This window comes from Onychomys torridus, chromosome 2 (assembly GCF_903995425.1).
Source record: "Onychomys torridus chromosome 2, mOncTor1.1, whole genome shotgun sequence".
NCBI classification, from domain to species: domain Eukaryota; kingdom Metazoa; phylum Chordata; class Mammalia; order Rodentia; family Cricetidae; genus Onychomys; species Onychomys torridus.
Window position 1 is genome coordinate 154,935,020 of NC_050444.1, and position 22,968 is coordinate 154,957,987.

General features: G+C 51.7%; 1 protein-coding gene across 1 annotated transcript; it reads right to left on the reverse strand.

The window, feature by feature from the left end:
- Positions 1-19,772: 19,772 nt before the first annotated feature.
- Positions 19,773-20,204, reverse strand: LOC118577382 (60S ribosomal protein L29-like). The gene has a single exon (XM_036177537.1). It carries the CDS (start codon positions 20,202-20,204, stop codon positions 19,773-19,775), a length of 432 nt encoding a protein of 143 aa, XP_036033430.1.
- Between the last annotated feature and the right edge of the window lie 2,764 nt (positions 20,205-22,968).

The window sequence follows — 22,968 nt, forward strand, 5'->3', positions numbered from 1 at the left end:
GGTAGAGTGCTTGCCTAGCAAACACAAGGCTCTGGGTTCAATCCTCAGCTCAAAAAAAAAAAAAAAGTTTATAATTAATAAGTCTCTGTGTGGTTATTTGGGAATCAGTGGTCCCCGCAAAAACTCTGTCTATGACTAGGGATTAAACCAAGAACCTCATATATACTAAACTATCTTCAGAGCCTTCTTTAAAAAGAAAAAATTTAACAAAACAAAACAAAAAGCAAAAACAAACAAAAGAAGAAGCCAGGTGGCAGTGGCACATGCCTTTAATCCCAGCACTCGGGAGACAGAGCCAGGCAGATCTCTGTGAGTTCGAGGCCAGCCTCGTCTACAGAGCAAGATCCAGGACAGGCTCCAAAACTACACAGAGAAACCTTGTCTGGAAAAAACAAAAAAACAAAAAATACAAAAAAGAAAGAAAGAGAGAGAGAGAGAGAGAGAGAGAGAGAGAGAGAGAGAGAAAAGAAAGAAAGAAAAGAGAGAAAGAAAGAAATTATAGGCCAGCAGTGGTAGCACACGGGAATTAAAGAATCTTAGCACTCGGGAGGTAGAGGCAGGCAGATCTCTGAGTTCGAGGACAGCCTGGTCTACATAGGAAAAAAAAATTATTTATTTACATGTATGTGTATACACATGTTTACCACAGTGCCTGTGTGCAGGTCAGAGGACAAGCTGGGGAAGTCAGTTATCTCCTTCCATCATGAGGGTTCTGAGAATCGAACTCAGGTCATCAGACTTGACAGCAAGTGCCTTTACCTGCTGAGCCGCCTTGCCAGCTACTCGGTCTTTTTTTTTTCCAGACAGGATCTCTCTTATATTATAATCCAGACAGGACTCAAACTCTCAATCTCCCAGCCTCAGCCTTCCAGGTAGCTGGAGTTATAGACATACATGAGCTACTGGTCAAATCTCAGAGGCCCAGAGGGAACAGGGGTTTGCTGAAGGGTACACAGCGGGGGAGGGAGGGCGGGGGCATGAAGAGAGACAGGACTCAGACGGAGGAGTGGGGAGGTAAAAGCCATGTGTGTGCTCTGGTGGGAGAGAACACCCAGATGACAATTGCTCTCTTCCTATGGACCATACAGGGAGGAAAGCTAAGCTCCAGCTCTTGGGCCCATGGATGGGAGATGCTGTGTTCCCAGGTCTCCTGGCAGCACTGGCCTAGCAGAGCCCAGCACTGCCCCAGGCCTTGGCTGGCAAGCCTCAACAGCCCTAGGCTACTGCCTTGGTCTTGACTGTGGGTGGGATCTGCCCCTCTCACCAATCCCTGGTCAGAGTCTGCCCAGACTCCTCAGGAGTGCTGACTGGGGGTGGGGTGCCAGGGAAGGTGAGACCTGAAGTTCAAGAGTCGGAACACTGCCTGCACCCCTGGATCAGACCACAGGAGCCTGAGGGAGACACACAGGCTTCCGTTGCTATGTGACCTTTGGCGTGCAGTTATCTGGCTCTGGTTTTTCTGGGATGCAGAATGGAGTCCATGCCTTAGAGCCGAGGCAGAGGAGCCCTGCTAAAGTTCCAAGGTTGGGATCAGCTGGAGAGAGGGAGATGTGGGAACCAGCCTCCTAGCAGGCTCCTCTCTGCCTCCTCCGGCCTCAGGAATCGCCTTAATTACAGCGTCAGCCCTGCCATGCTTCCTGCCATAAACCCAGGAATCTAAATTAAAAGTCAGAAGGCCGTTACCCCTTCCCTCCGACCCCCCAAGTCTGCTGGGAAGCTCTCCTGGACACAGGCCACGAGTGGAGGACTAACTACTAAGATGCCCAGGGCCCAGAATGGGGGGCTTGAAGGAGATTAAGAGTCTGTACATCGCTGCCGGTGCCTGTGACATGCCAGCAACACCACCAGTCTGGCGCCAGGACTCTGGTTTCCAGAGGAAGAAACTGAGGTATATGCCAGAGTCTCCCAGGACAATAATGGCTGAGTTGGCTGGATCCGAGACTGTAATTCCCAGTTGGGATTTAGTTCCTTTTCAGAAAGCAGAGGGAAATTTAGGAGACTGTCAGTCCTTTGGGGGAGTGGGAATATCTTGACCCACATGCTCAGGCTCCTCAGCTCCCCGTGGAAGATAAGAGGGGTTTAGGGCTTCCGTGCATAGGCCGGCAGGGTGTGGACAGGCTATACTACATGGAGAGTTGGCCCTCTGCAAGCCCAGTCTATCTGGCCCCATGTGAGTTTACTCTCTGTTCCCTAGGAACCCGATGGGGTAGACAAGCTCCTGACTGGGAGCCATGAGGAGCCAAGCCTGCCTCAGATCTATCAAGAAACCCAGAAAAGATGCGTGTACATGTGCATATGTATGCTGTGTGTAGCCGTGTGTTTGTGTTTGTGTGCCTTGTGTGTGCCCTTGTGTGTTTGTATGAGTTCATGTCTGTGTGTGACAGCAGGCGTGTGCGTGTGGTGGGGGAAGTGAGGTCATGCGGGCAGTTGGAGCTGAGGGTGTCCAAACCACTGGAGCCACTGGGGGAGAGACAGACTCTGCAGGGGAGGAGGGCAGGGGTGAGGGAGGCTGGAGAGAAGGCTAGGAAGCTGGCCGAAAGATGCAGACTCAAGCATGTGGGATGTCATGTCAGTAGCACAGGGAGACAAAGGGGAGGTCTCAGAGACTCCCCGAGAGAGGATGGGCTGGGGACAAGATGACCAGAGACACTGGCAGGCACAGAAGGAGGGATGTGAGCATCTGGGAGGAGGGGCTGCCCAGAGGTAGGGGGTCCAGAGAAGACAGGCACACACTGAGGCTACATTTTCTTCGGGTTGGTGGCTCTGAAGTCACCAACTCCAGGAGCCTGTCCCAAGTGTCATGGGAGGACCCCAGCTCAGAGAGAAGAAGGAATACTGGGAGGGGGGGTGAAGCCCAGAAAAGGACTTCAGATGCAGCTGTGAAGGAAGCTGGAGGGCTGGTGAGGTGGCTCAGCAGGAAGGTGATTGCTGCCAAACCCCATGACCTGAGTTCCATCCCTGGGAGCCACGCCCACAAGCTGTCCTCTGACCTCAACGTGTGCTCACACGTGTATACATCACAAGACGCGCAGACACAAACAAGTAAATAACTAAATAAATGTACTTTTTGAAAAAATTTAAAAACAAGGCAGCATCTAAAAAAGAAAATAAATAATAATTAATGAAACTGGAGCAGGGTTTATAGTTGGTCGACCGCAGGCAGGACTGAGCCAGAGACTGGCTGTCCACTTCTCTTAGCCACAACCATGGCACTTTTTTTCCCCTTCGAGACAAGGGACATGTATGTAGCCCAGGTTAGCCTTGAATCTGGTATATAGCTCAAGATGACCTGCAACTCTTGATCCTCCTGCCTCCTCCTTCCAATCACTGAAATCACAAATGTGCACTGGCATACCACCCACCCCTGCCCCACCCTGCTCTGACCCTGCAGTCATTCACTTAGCCTGCCCTTTACTTATGCCCTTTACATTCACTTATGGCCTCTTACTTTCTCCCTGTGTAGTGCACTTCAACTAAGGCAGCTATTTGCCTCCCCAGAGGGTACGTTTGCTCTGTCTAGGGGGTAAGCGGGCACTCCACCTTTCTACTGACTGAACAGAGACCTTCCTCTGGTCATCCTGTCCCCAGTCCATCCTCTCTTGGGGGGGGGGGGGTGTGTCTCTGAGACCTGCCCTTTGTCTCCCTGTGCTACTCACATGACATCCCACATGCCGAGTATGCATCTTTCGGCCATCTTCCTGCTAAATTCAATCAGCAAATAATTACTCAGTAGCCAGGTGTAGTGTCACACGCCTTTAATCTCCGCACTCGGGAGGCAGAGACAGGTGGATCCCTGAGTGTGAGGCCAGCCTGGGCTACAGAGCAAGTCCAGAACAGCCAGGGCTACACAAAGAAACCCTGTATAAAAAAAAAAAATGAAAAAAAAAATGAAAAAAAAATTACACACACACACTACACATTCACAGGCATTTGTATGAACATATCTATGCTTGCACACCACACACATACATGTGCAAAAAAATAGAAATTGGAAGGACAAACACCAGGAGGTTTGTGATAAGGTGCAAGTAGCCTCAGGTCTCTTGGGGATGACATTTGAAGCACATTCTCCTAAAATGAGAGGGCGCAGCTGAGTGACTGAGCAAAGAGTATTCCAGGCAGAGGTGACAGCAGTTTCAGAGGATCTGAGGCAGAACAGGTTACAAACGAGGACAGAGGAGGAGCCATCTCTCAGGCTCCAATGTTTACCTTTTAAAGATGCTAGACCAGTGCTACAGCTGAGGGGCAGGGAATGGAGCACTTGCCTAGCTCCAGAGACCCTCTGTCTACTTTCTGTCTCTAAGATGTTCCTAGTCTACACTTTCACAGAAATGCAGTCTGCAGCACGTGACCTTCACTTGCCCTGAGGGTTTTCAAGGCCACTCTGGTGTCTCAGCAACCTGCTCTGTTCATGTGCTTTCATTCTTTGGTTTTCTTTTTGCTTCTGGGGATGACCATAGGGCCAGGGCCAGGCAACAGCTACATTCCCAACTTCCTTTCCTTTCTTTCTTTCCTTCCTTCTTTCTTCCTTTCTTCCCTCCTTCCTTCCTTCCTTCCTTCCTTTCTCTCCTCCTTCCTTCCTTTCTCTCTCTCTCTCTCTCTCTCTCTCTCTCTCTCTCTCTCTCTTTCTTTTTTTTTTTTTTGAGTTTTCAAGACAGTGTTTCTCTATGTAGCCCTGGCTATCCTGGAACTCACTCTGTAGACCAGGCTGGCCTTGAACTCAGAGAGGCACCCGACTCTGCCTCCTGGAGTGCTGGGATTAAAGGCATGAGCCACCATGCCTGGGGTCTCCTTAAGTTGCCCAGGCTGGCTTTGAACTCACTTTATAGCCCTGGCAAGATTTGAACTGTCAAGCCTCCTGAGTATCTATGCTTACAGACCTGTGTCACCAGGCCCACCTGTTTTTGCTCAATTGTTTAGTGTGCACGTGCCTGTGTTTGTGTGTGTGTGTGCATGAGTGTATATGTTGTCTCATTCATGCAGTGCATGTGTGGAGGCCAGTACAATCCTCAGGAGTTGGCTTTGTGCCTCTAATGTGTAGGTTCTGGGATGCAGCTTAGTTCTTTTTTTTTTTTTTTTGGTTTTTCCAGACAGGGTTTCTCTGTGTAGTTTTTTGGTGCCTGTCCTGGATCTCACTCTGTAGACCAGGCTGGCCTCGAACTCACAGAGATCTGCCTGGCTCTGCCTCCCCAGTGCTGGGATTAAAGGCATGCACCACCACAGCCTGGCGCAGCTCAGTTCTTTAGGCCTGTGCAGGGAGCACTCTTACCTGCTAGGCCTGGTTTTTGTTATTGAGATAGGGTTTCACTGTGTCGTCCAGAGCGGCCTGTCCTCTTGCTGCTTCACTTCCCGAGTGCCAGTTCACAGGTGTGTGAGCACCACAGCTGTCTGTCAGTTTCACAGGACACATGTTCCCCATTCTCTGAGGTACTTCAGGGAGAGGAACTGATGGATCCTGTGAGACTACACATTGATTTCCAAAATGGCGGCCCATTTTGCACCCCATCCTGACACAGTTTCCCTGTATCCTTGGTGACACTTGTTATGGCCTGTGTCTTTGGTTGCAGCCATTTTAGTGGGTGTGAAAAGGAATTATTTCATTGTGGTTTCTATTCCTAGTGACTAATGATATTGTCTTCACTCAGATTGTTGTAACAAAAATACCACAGATTGGGTGACTCAAACGTCAGAAACAAATTTCTCACACTTGGGCCAGCAGCATGGCTCTCTAGGTAAATACGCCTGATGACAAGCCTAATGGCCCTGGTCCCCAGGAGTCGAAAGAACTCCCCCAAGTTGTCCTCTGACCTCCACAGATGTACCCACAAGTACTCAACAAATCAGTAAATAAATGTTTTATAAACATCCTCAGACTTGGGGAAGCTGTGAGTCCAAGCTGATGGAGGGGCCAGAGTTGGCTGGGGGGGACGACAGACCTCTCCCTGGAGCACAGTCAGAGGTCTCCTTGCTGGACACTCCTGTGGCGATGGGGGAGGGGCTCGTAGACCTTCTCTTGACATTGCTGTAGTTGGGAGACAAATTCTCATGGAACTCAGCTCCAAGCTTGCTAAGTAGTTGAGAATGACCTTGACTTTCTGACCCTCACCTTGCCCTCAGATACTTCACATCCCTGGGGGGCTCCATCTTCACCAGGAGTTAATGGTGAGTGGGTGGAGTGTGCAGTAGAGAGACAGCTTTTTTGTTTTTGTTTTTCCTGAGACAAGGTTTCTCTGTGTAACAGCCCTGGCTGTCTTGGATCTCACTCTGTAGACCAGGCTGGTCTCAAACTCAGAAATCTGCCTGCCTGTACCTCCCAAGTGCTGGGATTAAAGTTGTGCACCACCACTGCCCAGTTTAGCTTCGTCATTTTGTGTGTGAGGTATATCCAGTTGCCCCAGAAAATTTGTTGAAACCTACCCCTACCACACACACACTGAATTTTTTTTTAATATCTTGCTAAAATTTAGTTTCCCAGGGTTAGAGAGATGACTCATAGGTTAAAAGCACTTGCTCTTACAAAGGACTCGAGTTCAGTTCCCAGCACCCACGTGGTGCTCACAACCATCTATTACTACAGTTCTAGGGGATCTGATACCTTCTTCTGACCTCCATGAGCACTGGGCATGCATGTGGTTCGCATATGCACATACAGACAAAAATCCATACATGTAAAATAAAATAAGTAAATATAATTTTTTTTCTTTTTTAAAAAAATTTATTTATTTTTATTTCAGGTGCATTCATGTTTTGCCTGTATGTATGTGAGTGTGAAGGTGTCAGATCCCCTGGAACTGGAGTTACAGGCAGTTATGAGTGCCATGTGGGTGCTGGGAATTGAACCTGGTTCCTCTGGAAGAGTAGCCGGTGCTCTTAACCACTGAGCCATCTCTCCAGCCCAACATAAAAATATTTTATTGGACCTTGAGATTTTAGTTTTCCTCAGCAGCAGTGTGGGTCCTAGTGACTGCTGTTACTTGACATAAAAGTCCCTTTGAAGCCACAGATTCACACTAGTTTCCCCTCACCTTTGCCCAGGTTATGCCTTAGCCAGCATGGAGCCTCTACCTATCTACCTCTGGCACCTCTCTCCAAGCCGTAGACTGCCCATGACTATGTCATCATGGCAAGCCTTCCCAGCTGAAGACCTGTCTCTCTCAGCCCCCTGAGGCTCCATCGCTGCGGCCAGCTGCTCCTTGTCACACACTCACATGGTGCCACTGTCTCCTGCAGGCACTGGGAATTCAGCTGTGCATGAGACAGGGCTGCCCCTGACCCCACACACACCAGGAAGATAATAGGCAGGAAGTTACAAGTCACCATGGTCATGGTTGAGGAACCTTGCAACCGGGATCCTATCAGGGAAAGCTTCCTGGAGGAAGCAAATTAAAGCTGAGGTTGCAAGAATGAGGAACGGTCACCAGGCAAACAGGGTTGTGGGAGGGAAGGGCAGTCCAGGCGAAGGAAAGAGTATCCCTCAGTGCTCTGGGGAGAGAAGGCGGCCGGGGCCGGAGAGGAGATGTGGAGGAGCGGCTCTGCACCCTGACAAGCTTTAGGAATCCCACGTCTTCCTCTAGACAGGAGCTGGTAGAGGACCCTGTCCTCCAAGGAAAGCCAGCTTGCTCCCTTGATCGCTACGCTGGGCCCTTGCTTTCAGGAAAGGTCACAGTCCTTGGCTCACACCTCAGTCCCACGGCCAGACTCCTTCCTTCCCTCTTGCCCAGGGCAGAGTGGAGGACACAATATCCCTCTGCTGCAGAGAGCAGGGTTTAGAGCTGAAAGAGTTTACAGAGAGGCTCCTTCATCCCCACCCCCACCTCCTCCACCCCCACCCCCGCCATAGTGTCCTCATCCTGAAATGAGCCCCGAGGCTCTGCCGGGCCTTCCTGTGGCACCTCCGTTCTGTCCTGTTTGCCTTGGACATGGGCCCTGATCTAGGAACAAGAAGGGACAGGGTGGAAGAACACAGCCCTGAACCCTGAGCTCTTAGCAGTGGTCTCAGCCACACTGCTCCCCCAGCCAGGAGTCTAGTGACGGAAGACATAGGAGGCCCACCTGAACCCTCCTCTGCCCATCAGTTCAGCCCAGTGTCAAAGGGTTAACCTTCACAGAGCCAGTGTGAAGGGGAGGCCAGACTTCCACCCACCTACTCCAGGGTATGAAGTGAGGAGCCAGGTGATAAAGCCAGGTGGGAGAGCTGTCAATCATTTATCCCACTTAGCCTGCCCTGCCCATTGTCCAGATGGAAAAACTAAGGTGCAGATTGTAAAACGAAAGACAGGCAGCTGCAAAACAGAACCAGGTTTCCTGACTCCCAGCCTTGTGCTCCCTCCCTCACCCTGGCCTACAGGTGTCAGATGCCTGCAGGGGATGGGGGCTTGCCATGAGGACCGGCAGGGGTGTCACACCTCATATTGGTCTTTGGTGGCCAGGGGCTGTGGGGCCACCTCACACACACCCCCAGTCTGGGATCCTGGAAACAGGGCCCCTGGCAGCAGAAGAGATTAAGGTTCCTCTCCAACTCCGTCATGCTTCATGGGAGACTGACACTTCACGGCTCCCAGCTCTGAAAACATCAACAAAATGGGACGAACAAAACAGGCCTTGTTTTGTCTTAAGGACTGTGTCCAAGCCTTCCAGCCACAGGACCCAGCAGGCACTCGGGCTGCTTGGAACTCGGGGTGCGCACACCTGGAAAATTCGGGGCGTCTGAGCATGGGGGTCTTCGAAAGAACCGAGCCGGCCTCAACTTGTGCTTTTGGGGGTGTTAGGAAATGTGGCTTTGTCCCGTCTGACTCAGGTGCTGTCACAGAGCGGAGGTGACTGTGAATGGGGATCTTAGAGATTTTTATCTAAAAGGAAATGAAGCTAGGGCCTCTGTCATTCATCCAACCAGGATAGAGGATGTTGGGTCCTCCTGCGGTTTTGAATGCGTTCCTTTTCTCATTTGTGCTCAGATGTGACGTGGCATAGTCTCGGGTTTGTCTTGGTGCATTATGGTCCTACAGTAGCTTTGTTTGACGTGGCGATCTGCAACACTGCTTCTGTTTGCAGGGATGGCACCCACTCAGGGACCCTCTAGCGTTTTCCATTTGAAGGGAAAGCCAGCCGCCTTACCCACGGTTCTGGTGGGAGGCAGGTCTCAGCCACCAGACGGGCTTGCTCTGTGGCTACAAAGGAAGCATGGACCTCAGTTCAAATCCTGAGGTGTGCCCTTGGACAAGGCTTGAACCCCACCATGACCTGCAGCTTCATTCTTTCAACAAACATCAAAAGAACACTCATCGGGTCTCGGTGGCACACGCCTGTAATCCCAGCACTCGGGAGGCAGATCCAGGCGGATCTCTGTGAGTTCGAGGCCAGCCTGGTCTACACAGCGAGATCCTGGACCGGCACCAAAACTACACAGAGAAACCCTGTCTCGAAAAACAACAAAACAAAACAAAACACCACTCACTTTATGCCAAGACCAGCATGCCTCAGGCCAGTGCCTTGATTCTCAGCACTTAGTTTATCTGTCTGGGAAATGGGAACGGTGTTAGTACCTGAGATACATGAGAGAGCCCATTGCACTGTCCAGCACTGCTGTGACTAAAGGTTGCATGTCAAGTGTGGAACTATGCTGGCCCTCTGCCATCATACATCATAGACTTCTTATTAGTAGAGAGGCAAGCGGGAGTAACTCAGGAGAACAAGTCTTGCTCTTCTTTGTCCTGGTCTAGAGACCTGAGACTCCAGTGGTTCTCCATGCAGGTCTGGGCTGCGCAGCCCAGGAGCTGGGGGTCCTGGGGGTCCTGGGACTAAACATTGCATGTCAAGTATGGAACTGTACTGCCCCTCCACTATCGTAGACCTCTTATTAGTAGAGAGGCAAGTAACCTACACTTCCCCTTAACTCCCCAAAGACTGTGCAGGGAGAAGGCCCCATAGCTTGAAATTGCCCTGCAAGGAACCAGTAATTGACCCCGCCCAGGCTTAGGACTGACTACCCCAGAAGAGAGGCTACTGTTTCCAGCCTGCACCCCACCTCTGCATGCCACGGGGCCCTCCAGAACTGATGTCTTGTGGTTCTCCAGTATCTCTGAAACAACCCAGGGAGCTGCTGGGGCCCAGAGAGGTAGAGAGGGCACAGGCTGTGGGGGTGGGGGAGGGCAAGTACTGTCCTGCCTTCTGCAGGCGTGGAGAGAGGATTGGTGACATGAAGGCATGAAACCGGCCCAGAAGGAAGTTTGTGTATCTGTTGCACATGGCAGAGGGAACGCCTATGACATGGGCCTGCGTGATGTGGGCAGGCAGGGTACTCAGTGTGCCCCTGAACGGGTAGGTGTGGACCTGTGTAGGCGGCACTCTAGCAGGAAGGCGGTGTATCTGCCTTGTGTGTGCCTTGCTTTAGCCTCGGTAGGTGGGTCTGGGTTCAGGATTCAAATTGGCCTGGCACAGTTCCCATTTGAGCTCTTTCCTGGCTATGTGGTCTTGGCCAGGTCATTTGCTCTCTCTGAGCCTTATTCATCCACTCCACAATTTTACCTTGACTGGGTTAGAGAGATGGCTCAGCCCTTGGCGCTCTTTCAGAGGATGCAAGTTTGGTTCCCAGAACCCACTTCAGGAGGCTCACAACTATCTACAACTCCAGCTTCAGGAACTCCATTGGCCTCTGTGTACAAATGTGGACTTCTCTCTCTCTCTCTCTCTCTCTCTCTCTCTCTCTCTCTCTCTCCCTTTAAAAAAAATCTTTAGTAAAAAACAAAGTATAGGGAGTTGGAGAGATGGCTCAGCAGTTGAGAGCACTGGTTGCTCTTCCAGAGGCCCTGGGTTCATTTCCCAACACCCACATGGCAGCTCACAACTGTCTGTAATTCCAGTTCCAGGGGACCTGACATTCTCATACAGACATGCATGCAGGCAAAACACCAATGCACATAAAATAAAAATAAATAAATTATTAAAAAACAAACCAATAAAAACCAAAATACAAGCTGGGTGTGGTGGCACACACCTTTAATCCCAGAACTTGAGATAGAGGCAGATGGATCTCCATGAGTTCAAGACCAGCCTGATCTATGTAGCAAGTGCCAGGACAGCCAGGGCTACATAGAGAGACCCTGTCTCAACAAACAAAGAAACAAACAACCCCAAACCCCAGCAAAGTGTACTCTAAGACAGGCAATAACAGGCAAGTTATTAGTCTCCTGGGCCTCAGTCTCCCCGGCTCTAAATGGAGGGACCAGGGGGCTTGGTCAAGTGCTTTGTGATCTGTTTTCTTCTCCCTTCTGAAACCCTGACACATCTCTCAGCTGGTGGGAACTAGCAACAGGGAGGCCCCCTCAGGGCATGCTCCAGCTCCCATAATGCCCTTGTTCTGTCTGGGGGTGGGTCCTGGAACTAGTAGCCCAAGGCTTCTAGGTCTGTAAGGAGATGGGGGCCACCCCAGCACAGGCCAACAGGGGATCTAGAATACAAAGACAATCTGGGGACCTCGTCTGTGACTCCCCCACAGCGTGGGTACAGGTGTGGGATGGAAACTTCTCCAACAAGTTGGGACACCCTCTGTCCCCAGGGTGGGGCTCCAGGGAGAGGGCCGGGGAAAGGGCCGAGAAGGCAGCTGCCAACTTCCCACTTCCCTGCTGTTTACACCCAAGTGATGAGCTGGCTCCTGGCTTCGTTACCTTCTCACCTGGCCAGGTGTGCCAGGACAGGTTGGCTTCTGCTGGCTTCCAGCTGGAAGTCAAGGCCCTGTTCTGCCGGGTGCAGACACCAGAGGGAAACTGAGTGGGTCGATTGAAGACCCACTGGATGTGGGAGGAGGATGCTGCAGTTCCCAGGCAGGGCAGGCTGGCAGAGTCAGAGCATCCCTGGGCTCAAAGGCATGAGACAGAGAGGTGGAGTCAGTGGGCTTTCATCCCACATCGGTGGGGCAAAGTGGGTTATCACTAGGCAGGAAGGAACAGGTTAGACCCTAGAGGATCACCCAGGATGATGGCTGGGATCAAGAGTGTTGGCCTGATTCCTCTTGGTGCCTGCCTCTGGTGAGGATGAGATGGGGAGAGATGCCAGAAGAGGTGGGAGAGGGGCACTCAGGTGGCCATATCCTGTTTCCACCCACGGGCCTGTTTCCTTCCACAGTGCGAAAAATCCAGGTATACTGACTAGTTTTATGTCAACTTGACATAAGCTAGACTTGTTTGAAAGGAAGGAAGAAACCTCAAAATACCTCCATGATATCTGGCTGTAGAGCATTTTTTTTTTTTATTAGTGATTGACAGGGGAGGGCCCAGCCCATGGTGGGTGGTACCATCCCTGGGCTTGAGGTCTTGGGTTCTAAAAGAAAGCAGGCTGAGCAAGCCATGGAGAGCAAGTCAGAAGGCAGAGCTCCTCCATGACGTCTGCATTAGGTCTGCTGCCAGACTCCTGTCCTGACTGAGTTTCTGCCCCTCACTGCTTCTGATGATGAAGTGTGAGTAAAACAAATCCTCCCTGCTCTGGGTTGCTTTAGGTCATGACATTTCATCATAGCAATAGTAACCTTAACGAAGACACTAGGCTTGGGACTTAAAAATCATAGGATGATCCGAAGTTCCTTTAACCCAGTGGTTCTCAGCCTTCCTAATGCTGTGACCTAATATAGTTCTTCATGTGGTAGTGACCTCCAACTATAAAATTATTTTATTGCAAATTCATAACTGCAATTTTGCTACTGTTATGAATTGAAATGTAGATATATGATGTGCAGGATATCTGATATGCGACCCCTGCGAAAGGGTGATTCAATCCCCAAAGGGGTTGTGACCCACAGGTTGAGAATCTTTGCTTTAACTCATCAGAGCCTCGTTCCTCCTTCTGCCTGAGGAGTAGAGTGTATCTGCCTCTTGGGCCTTGCTCAGGGCAAGCAGTGTCCACTGGCTGTCAGACATACTTACCACATGCCACACCCCTGGACCAGATTAGCTAATTCCTGCCATTAGTCCCTTGAGGCAGCGCCCATAGAGCCTATTTTAGACAAGTGCCTGGAGAGCCAAGGGAGATGCAGGTGAAGCAGGACATGTTGGTGCTGGAGTCTCCCTTAGTGCACAGCCACAGAGTGTGGCTGCAGATATGGGGCTGTGGTACCCCCATCTAGGGCAGTTCTTGTCCAGACAAAGCATCTCTCCTGGTCTCTGTGGTGGAGTCAGCTCCAACTGCCAAGGACATAGGAACTCTAATGTCCAGGCTCATAATTTGCCCAGTGCCCACCATGACCAGCTCCCAGGGCTGCCCTAGGCCCCTGGACTTCCTCCAGGGCCAGCTTCCTTGCTGGCCCTCTGATGTCCAGGCAGGTGCTATGACATTAACCTTGTAGCTGTGCCCTTTGCCAGGTTCAGGGTGCCCTTCACCTGGGGCTGTGAGTTCTGGGGTGTTCAGGGAAAGAGGTGGGAGGTCCCTTAGGTTTTGACCCAGTTCCACCCTCCCCTTGTCTTTGTGCATAATAAACAGGTGGTGGTTGGCACATCATCAGGGACATGGTGTGCTAAGATTCACAGCTGCAAAGAGGAGGGACCACTGGGAGCCTAAGCAAGGCCCTCCGTGCGCGCACTTACATCCATCAAACCTGGCTACGTCTTTCCCCGGTCCCATGCCAATGCCCAAATAGAGTCTCTTTCCTTACCGAGTCTCCCCTCCTGCAGCTGGCTTCTGGCCTCCAGTCTTCCCCTTTCCCAAAGCCTCATCTGTCACCTGCCCCTGTGCTGGACCATCAATGACGCCCTTTTGCCCCTTGCTAATTCTGGCATTCTATGCCTTCTCCCCCGGGGCCTTCAGGCCCTTTTTTCTTTCTTTCTTTTTTTTTTTTAAACTAATTAATACATTTATTTATTTTTATTTTATAGCATTGGTGTTTTGCCTGCATGTCTCTCTCTCTCTCTCTCTCTCTCTCTCTCTCTCTCTCTCTCTCTCTCTCTGTGTGTGTGAGGGTGTCGGATCCCCGGGAATTGGAGTTAAAGACAGCTGTGAGCTGCCATGTAGGTGCTTCGAATTGAACCTGTGTCCTCTAGGAAGAGCAGCCAATGCTCTGAACTGCTAAGCCACTTCAGGGCCTTTTCAGAGATGGTTTCCTGGCTCTGAGTCAGGTCAGAGAACAGAGGTAAGGCTGGCAAAGGCAAGGAGCCTCCACCTTGCTCTGGGTTCCACGGCAAAGACACCCTACAGATGATTAGCCCCTGTGCCTTGGACCTGCGTCCCCGAAGTCACCTAGGAACCCAGCAACCCATAGGCATAGTTCTGCCTCCCTCCCCACAAACCAGGGCTTATGAAAATCAGGATACTACATGGGTCACCCCAGGGTTACATGCGCCCACTGGCTTCATTGCCTACCCACGTTCCCCACTGCTCTCCGGAGCCCTGCAGCTCAGGCATACTGTAAGCCTTCCAGCCACCCCCTCAAAGGCAGGGAACAAGCCCTGAGCCTCCCAGCCTTGTGTGGGGAAAGGCCGCCCTCAGCCACTCCTTTCTCCAAGCAAGGAGGCCTCCACCCAGACCCACTCCAACAGGTTGTTTTCCAGGCTCAGGCCTGGCTCGGCCTCCAGGGCCTGCCAGTCACGTAGACAAACTTGTTTCTCCTCTCTGCTGCCCAGGTTGCTGAGCACAGCGGTTTCCTGCTTGGAGAGCACACAATGGAGGCTGCCCCAAGGGACCCACCCTGGGGTGGTACCAGCCCAGCAGTGTCTGACAGGAGAGGACTGCTGTGTGACCTTGGGCAGGGCCACGCCTTCTCTGGGCTTGGTTGTCTCTCATGAGAAGTGAGGGGGTGAGAGACGGTCCAAACTTTCCCTGAGTGCTAAGTGCATGGCAGGTCCTACAAGCTCAAGAGCTGAGACGCTTGGCCACCACCAACTCTCTCTTAACTACCATCGTGTTTATAATGGGGGGCACATGCAACGACGTTGGTGTGGAGGTCAGAGGGACCACTTGGTGGGGGGGTTCTGTCCTCTTCTTCCACCTTAGCTTGGTTCCAGCACCTTTATCCATCAAGCCATCTCAACAGCCTACTTATTATTTATGTACTTATTAGTTAGTTTTGAGAGAGGGTCTCAAGTAGCCCAGGCTAGGCCCAAACTTGCAATGTTGTCAAGGATGAACTTCTGATCCTTCTGCCTCTACCTCTTAAGCGCTGGGGTTATAGGTGTGCAACTCCAGGTCTAGAGTGTATAGGGCTGGGGAATTGAATTTGGAGCCTTCTGCAGACTGCACAATCACTCTACCAACTGAACTATATACTATACCCCCAGCCCAACTCTCCCTTTTTAGGGAGAGCATCTCTGAACTTCTTGTGTCTTTTACTCAGAAAGATGTTTCCTGTCCACTCTACAAATGGGTGTGTGTGTGTGTGTTGGGGGGCGGGGGGAGAGCATCAGCCTGGGCTGGGGACACCAGAGGAAATGGTAGGAGGTACAGGTGATCTGAGGGCACCTGGGCCCCACTGGTGGTAAAGGTTCCAGAACAGTGGGGACAGGGGCTGACAATGAAGGGTGATGGAGGAAGGAGAGGGTCCAATAGTTGAAAATGGACTTCAGTTGGGGGTTGGGGAGATGGTCCAAAGGTTAAGAACATTGGCTACTCTTACAGAACACTCAGGTTCCATTCCCAGCACCTACCTGGAAGCTCACAGTGCTCTGTAACTTCTGTCCCAGGGGATCTTATGCCCTCTCTGGCTTCTGAAGGCACTGTCCACGCCTGTGTAAAAACACCCATACACTGGGGTGCAGGGGCACTTCAAAAGGAGGAGGCAGCCAATAAGGGCCCCAAATCACAGGCTATGTCCCCAGCCAGGGCCTTTCTGAGCCCTTCTGAGTTCTGCTTCTGCCTTTTCTCCACCTGCTACCCTCCCCCAGCACGAGACAACCTTCCAAGGCTTCCGAAGCACAACCCCTGAAGGAGCCTCTCACTGGTGGGGGTGGGAGCTGGGGAGCACAGTTGCCAGGATTGGCAGATGATCAGCCTGGACCTCCCTGAACCCCAGACTACATAACTGAGTCTAACTCAGCGCAGGTGGTCCCAGATGTTATGTAACTGTTTCTTCCAGATTGAAACATTCTATCCTGGAGGGACACTCTTTAAACAGCAAGGTCAACAACTCAAAATAGCTTCAGGAAGTCCCTGAAACTGACCAGATTCACTCTGCCCTGCCCTGACAGGAAAGCAATAAAAGCTGGGTGCCACTGGCGCAGTAATAGTGCAGGCCTTCAATCCCAGCACTTGGGAGGCAGAGGCAGAGGCAGAGGCAGAGGCAGAGGCAGAGGCAGAGGCAGAGGCAGAGGCAGAGGCAGAGGCAGAGGCAGAGGCAGAGGCAGAGGCAGAGGCAGAGGCAGAGGCAGAGGCGGGCAGATCTCTGTGAGGATAGCCTGGTCTACAAAGTGAGTTGTACAGTACAGCCAGAGCTGATTGTCTCAGATCTCAGGAAGCTGAGCTGCAAAGAGGGCTCTGAGACCAGCTAAGCTGCTTGGAAAGGACACTCCAACCTGGTGAGCTGCCTGCAGTCTGTGCAGTGTGTTCCAGGTTCCCAGCTTTGTGGGCTGTCACCCATGCTGGGGTGAGCTTTGGTAATACAGCCATTGTTCAGTTATTTCTGTTCCTCTAAGTTACACCTGTATTTCTTTAAATAATCCCAGTAAAAGTCATTGGTTCACCAAGTTAGCCTTTGGTGGGATCCATACTTCAGTCTGTCAGGGATTCCTTATCCAGGCTGAGAAGACAAGTGTTGCAAACAAAGTTTTTGAGGGGTTTTTGTTTTTTTGCAATAATTTATTTATTTGTACTCTATATGCATTGATGTTTTGCCTGAATGTAGGTCTGTGTGAGGCTGTCGGATCCCCTGGAACAGGAGTTATGGATAGCTGTGAACTGCCATGTGGGTGCTGGAATTGAACTCAGGACCTCTGGAAGAGCAGCCAGTGCTCTTAACCGCTGAGACATCTCTCCAGCCCTATGAGGTTTTTTATTTTGTTTTAGTTTTAGTTTTTTGTTTTTTTGTTTTGTTTTGCTTTTCTGAGACAGAATTTCTCTGTAGCTTTGGAGCCTGTCCTGGATCTCACTCTATAGATAAGACTGGCCTTGAGGCCGGGCGGTGGTGGCAGACGCCTTTAATCCCAGCACTCGGGAGGCAGAGCCAGGCGAATCTCTATGAGTTCGAGGCCAGCCTGGTCTACCAAGTGAGTTCTAGGAAAAGGCACAAAGCTACACAGGGAAACCCTGTCTCGAAAAACCAAAAAAAAAAAAAAAAAAGACTGGCCTCAAACTCAGAGATCCACCTGTCTCTGCCTCCCAAGTGCTGGGATTAAAGGCATGAGCCGCCACCACCCAGCCCCCAGGAAGTTTTGACACACAACACCAGAACACTGGGTCTCCAAAAAAGGCTTTCCTGGGAGCCTTGCCAATCCTCCAGCTAGGGCTAGGGAGATGCAGAAAGGTTGTCCTTCCTGAGACTCCCCAGGTAGAGAAAGAGGATGTGACTATCCCTAGAGACAGCTCCCACCTCCTCAGTCATCTTGTTGACACACCTGAACTGCTACCCAAGCCCTCCAGGACCCTCCGTGCCTGACTCACTCTGAACCAGCAAGGGCAGAAATGTCTATGAAACTCCAGGTCCCAAGAAGAGTCTGACCCAGGCCGGGGCCCCAGCAGACCCTCACTCCTTTTCTTCTCCCTACCCACTTGCTAATGTAGAACTCCACTTAGATTCCAACCCCTGCCCCTCAGAGCCTCAGTTTAACCATCTGCACAGTGGTCCTCAGGAGAACCCTCCTTCCTAGCTTGACTCTGAGCTTGGGGGTGGAGGTGGGGGTGGGGTGGGCTCTCGCTCTGTGGGTACAGAGTCCTGTGTTTTTTCCTTCAGTGCTGGAGATGAAATGGAGGTCCTTGTACACCCTTGGTGGCACACCCTTGGTGGCACAGCCCAGCTGCCACCAGAGCATTTGTTTATTTGTTTACCTATTTATTTATTGAGCTGGGGTCTCACTATAAAGCTCTGGCTGGTCTAGAACTCTCTATGTGGACCAGACTGGCCTTGAATTTGCAGTAACCCTGCCTCTGAAGTGCTGGCATTACAGATATATGCCGCCATACCCAGCAAGAATGGCAATTAAAATTTTTTATTAATTTGTTTTATGTGTATGGATGTTTTGCTAGCATGTGCACCATGTGTGTGCCTGCTGCCCAAGGAGGCCAGCAGAGGATGTAAGATCCTCTGGACCCGAGTTACAGATGGTTGTGAGCTGCCATGTGGGTGCTAGGAACCAAACTCAGGATCGCTGCTAGAACAAGTCAGTGTTCCTAACTGTTGAGCCATCTCTCCAGGCCCCAGGATTTTGATTTTCAATTGTGTTCTCTTACCAGCTCTCCGTGTGTCTGTCTCGCCCTGCTCTCCTGCACTTCCGGCTTCCTTTCTCCATTGTTGGGCCTTGTAAGTGCCTCCAACCTCACAGAGAGCCTCCCACCCACCTAATCCCCTCTCCCAAACTGGCTTCTGTCCTTCCCAGGGGTCTCAAGCTCAACTGAGGGACCTTGGAGGTCACCCCCTAGGTCACTGTCCCAGAGGACTGTGCCCTTCACTAGACATAGGGAAATTTCTGGAATCTGCTTCTTCATCTTGCTTCCCAGGGAATGGTTACCGATGGCCGTTGTTTCATCTCCCAGAACGAGCCATTTCCTGGGGTCCCCATAAGGCCCACCCTGACCTCCAGGCTACCCACTTTCACACCTGGGCTGGCAAAACACTTCCCCAGAGTTCTGGCTCCCCTCCTCCCTTTCCCTAGCCAGGGCTGGAAGGGCAAGAGCAGGTAGGTGGAGCTGGGCAGGGCTGGGCAGGGGGTGCCAGCTGGGCTCTGTTTGTTTTGGGGTTTTTCCTCATAAACTGGTCTTTCTACATAAAAGGCCTGGTGGCTGCAGTGACAGAGCCAGCTCCAGGCCTCTTTGAGTTGAGGGGACTCACCAGAGGTGCTAGGGGCCATTTGGACCCTTTGGAGATCCAGGCCATCTTGTAGAGTCTTTGAAGCCCTGTAACCCAAGGGGCTACCTCTCAGTTTCACAGACAAGGAAACTGAGACTCAGAGCGGGGGTCTCCGAGAGGCGAGTGCAGCAGGGGCAGCAGGGGGGGTGGTGTTGGCCAGGTAGAACTGGCTGGTTCCTCTCTTTCTTCCAGTCCCTTTCCTTCCCATCTCCAACCAGCTCGGACATCCCTTCTCTGAATCTCAGCCTCCGCCTCCGTCTACTGTGTCTTCAGCACAGTACCGGTTCCAGTACATGATCTTCCCGGTGCGTGATCCCGATGCCCACTGTCTCACCCCCCCGGGAAGCACCATCAACTCTCACACATGTCCCTGGGGCCCCACAAGGCCCACCCTGACCCCCTTGCTCACCCCTTCCCACACCTGTGCTGGGAAAACACTTTCCCAGGGCTCTGGCTGTATCCAGGCTGGAAAGGCAAGAGTGGGAAGGGCCCATGTTGGCACAATGGGGTTTGCAGAGTCCAACCCGTTTCTAAGAGCTGTCATTCAGGGCCACTCAATCCACAGAAGCTCTGGGAGGGGAGGTCACGAGGCTTTTGATGTTGTTTTTTTGTTTTTCTTTTATCTATCTATCTATCTATCTATCTATTTACTTATTTATTTGTTTGTTTGTTTGTTTGTTTGTTTTTTAGCAGATCCTGCCTCAAGTTTATTTGTAAAAACAGCATGGGTCCTGATCATCTGCAAATAGTGTGTAGGTGTGTCACACCAGTCCATCTGTCTGGCAGACAGAAGCCTTTTCTATGGGGCCTTCACAGGAGCCTGGGCACCTTTGGGAGCCTGAGCTGGAGCTGAGGCCTCTGCCTTGGTTTGAGTCTTGGGCTTTGGTTGGCAGAGCCTACAACCCTTGGCCATGTAGCTTCTAATCTGCTTCCCAAGCTCGGGGTGAGTGATGAAAGCAAGGCGGCTGAGTTTGTGGCTGGGGCCCTTCGGCATCTTGGGCTTCACAAGGGCCGTGGTGGCCTCTGCATGTGTACTCACTGCCTTTGCCTTGTTGGCCTGCATCTTCTTCAGGCCTTTCTTGTTGTGCTTCTTGGCAAAGCACATGTTCCTCAGGAACTTGGGGTGCACCCCCTTGAGAGATTTGTATCTTTGTGCCTGGGGTTTCTTGATACCATTTCTGTGCCATTTTCGAGACTGATTGTGTGCGGTGTGGTTCTTAGACTTGGCCATGTCAGAATGGAAACCGACAGCTCCCAAAGTACCTGGGACCGGAAGAGCTGTTTTTTTGTTTTTCAAGACAGGGTTTCTCTGTGTAGCCCTGGCTGTCCTGGAACTCACGGAGATCCTCCTGTCTCTGCCTCTCATTGCCAGGATCAAAGGCGTGCACCTCTATCACCCAGCAACACTTCTCCTTTTATGGGGAAGGACTAGACACCTTGAGAAGCGAAGGAACTTGCCCCCAGGTGGTTCAGCCTGATCCTGGAGCCTGAAGGCATCGCTTGCTGTTGGAGGCTCTGCAGCCCAGACCTCTGACTTAGACGTTAGCCTGAACATTTCTCCTCACCTTTCCTTGCCCTCCCTAGCAAGAGAATCATTCTGCCTGTCGTCTAGCGCCCATCCTAACCCCCACCTCACTAGGTTAAGGCTAATTTGCTTCATGTTCTTACCCTGCCCAGCACCCACCACTATATTGAGGTGCCGCGGGTCCCCTACATTTCACAGCAGTGCCTCCAAGCCCCCAATGTAGGGTAGCTATCCAGGCTGATCTCCCAAGCACCAATTGGATTCCAGTTCAAGATTCACCCAGCTTCCCCATAGTGCCCTCTACTGGCCAGACTAAACTTTGCGTCTGCCTCTGAGTGCGAGCCCATGCTTGCTCCCAAATCAGCAACATAATAACCCCCTTGGTTTATAGAATTCTTTTCTTCCACTGAGCTCAAAGCTCTTTCCCATCTGTGATCTTCCTGGACCAGCTGCAAGAGTGTGGGAGGGCCAGCATTCATCTCCCCATTTTACAGAGACAAACTGAGACCTGAACAAGGAAGAGGCGAGCCATAGCGTGTGCAGCTGGCGGATCTTCCAGGTACATTTACCCAGCCCTCTTGGTTCCTGACGACCACACTGAGGCCCAGCGGGGACAGACTTGCCCGAATAAGTCTTGGGCTAGAACCCATTGTCCTAAATACCATCGGGGGCTTTCCCACGACAATCAGAGCTTTGCCTGCAGACATGGACCAAAGGCTTTGGCCAATTCATCAAACACCACAGACCTCTGTTAGTCTGTCTATAAAAGGGGCGTATGTCCTGCTCCTGGACCACTGGGGGATGTTCATGAGTGGTTGGAAGGCACTTGAGGAGGAGAGGGAGAACAGGCCCCATTTGATCTGACCTATGACCTGGGCTTCAGCTTGGGCAGCTCGCCACAATTCCCCGTAAGCTCCCAGAAAACAGTCACCACTGTGTCTATCTAGCATGCAGTCAACTCCCAATGGGCAGATGCCAACAGGACCTTCCCCTAGCCGGGCATGAACAGCAGCCGGGGGAGAAAATCCAGACCCAGCCTGACCTTCATGAGGCCAAGCCATGTGTTCTGCCCACCTTCTGCTCAGGCTGATCTACTTTGGCACCTGGGGGGTTGAGGTAGGATGAGAAATGTCTCAGCCAGCCTCAGCCACAGTCTCACTTCCTACCCCCCCTGTTCTGCCGCTCCTGGCACTTCTCATGAGCTGTCAACTTATTTGTCCCCACAATTGGTTTCTTTTGTTTGTTTGTTTGTTTTTCGAGACAGGGTTTCTCTGTGTAGCTTTGTGCCTTTCCTAGAACTCGCTTTGTAGATCAGGCTGGCCTCGAACTCACAGAGATCCGCCTGCCTCTGCCTCCCCAGTGCTGGGATTAAAGGTGTGCACCACCAACGCCCGGCTGCAATTTGTTATATATCCCCTCGGCCAGAGTCTTGACCAGATCCCTGCAAATGTTTCCATTTTCAGCTTTGAGGGTCATGCTGTGTCTGCCCCACCTCCACTGTTACACAGTATAACAGCTAGAGAACACAGGCGAATGAGTAAGCATGAATGTGTTTAAATAAAACTTTATTTACAGAAACAGGCTGTGTGCCATAGGGTGTTAACACCAGCTTCAGTCTCCAGTCTTGGGCCTGTGTGCTCTTTGCATCCCGTTGGGGATGGGGTGGGGTGGTGAGCATCTTGCAGGAAGTTTGAAGACGAAAGTGAGGAAGCAGGATGGACGGGACGGGACTCAAAGGACAGGCGTGTGTAGTGCGGCCCGACGGAGGGGATGTGTGGCTTGTGCAAATATCCAGAGGCAGGAATGGCGAGGGCAAGACAGGGCCCGGTGGCCCCAGGAGTTTCCTTAGAGGTCATGACGAAGGGGGACTGGGCTGAGTGTAGCTTAGTGGTGGGTGTTTCTTTTCTTTTTTTTTCTTTTGATTTTTCAGAGACAGGGCTTCTCTGTGTAGTCCTGGCTGTCCTGGATCTTGCTCTGTAGACCAGGCTGGCCTTGAACTCACAGAGATCCACCTGCCTCTGCCTCCCGAGGGCTGGGATTAAAGGTGTGCGCCACCACCGCTCACCGAGTGGTGGGACTGTCTAAGAGCTGTCCCATATGACCATGGTGTGGACTCACCGCTTGGGCTATTGAAGGGTTAAATTCATGCCAGGCAATGCACCATGCTGTTATTAACCCCAGCACTGGAATTACCCCCTAAGTCCCACCAAGGCCCCATCTGGCTCAGCAGGGCTCTCAATGGGAAGGCCCATCCTCAAGACTAGATGTCCCTACACCTGTGAGCTTCTAGGCTGGGTAACCTCATGCCACTGCCCACAGTGCTCAGGACAGGGGCTCAGCACAGTCAGCTGTGTCTCTTCCATCAGAAGTGGGGCTCCCTGAGGGGTCTACCACCCCCTCTCCTGTCAGACTGGGAAATTCTTGTTACACGTAGCCTCCCTGGGTGTCTGAGGAAGGTTCTGACGTCTGA

Excerpts from the sequence above, each read along its gene's own strand:
- LOC118577382 (XM_036177537.1), bottom strand. The coding sequence starts at position 20,204 with ATGGCCAAGTCTAAGAACCACACCGCACACAATCAGTCTCGAAAATGG.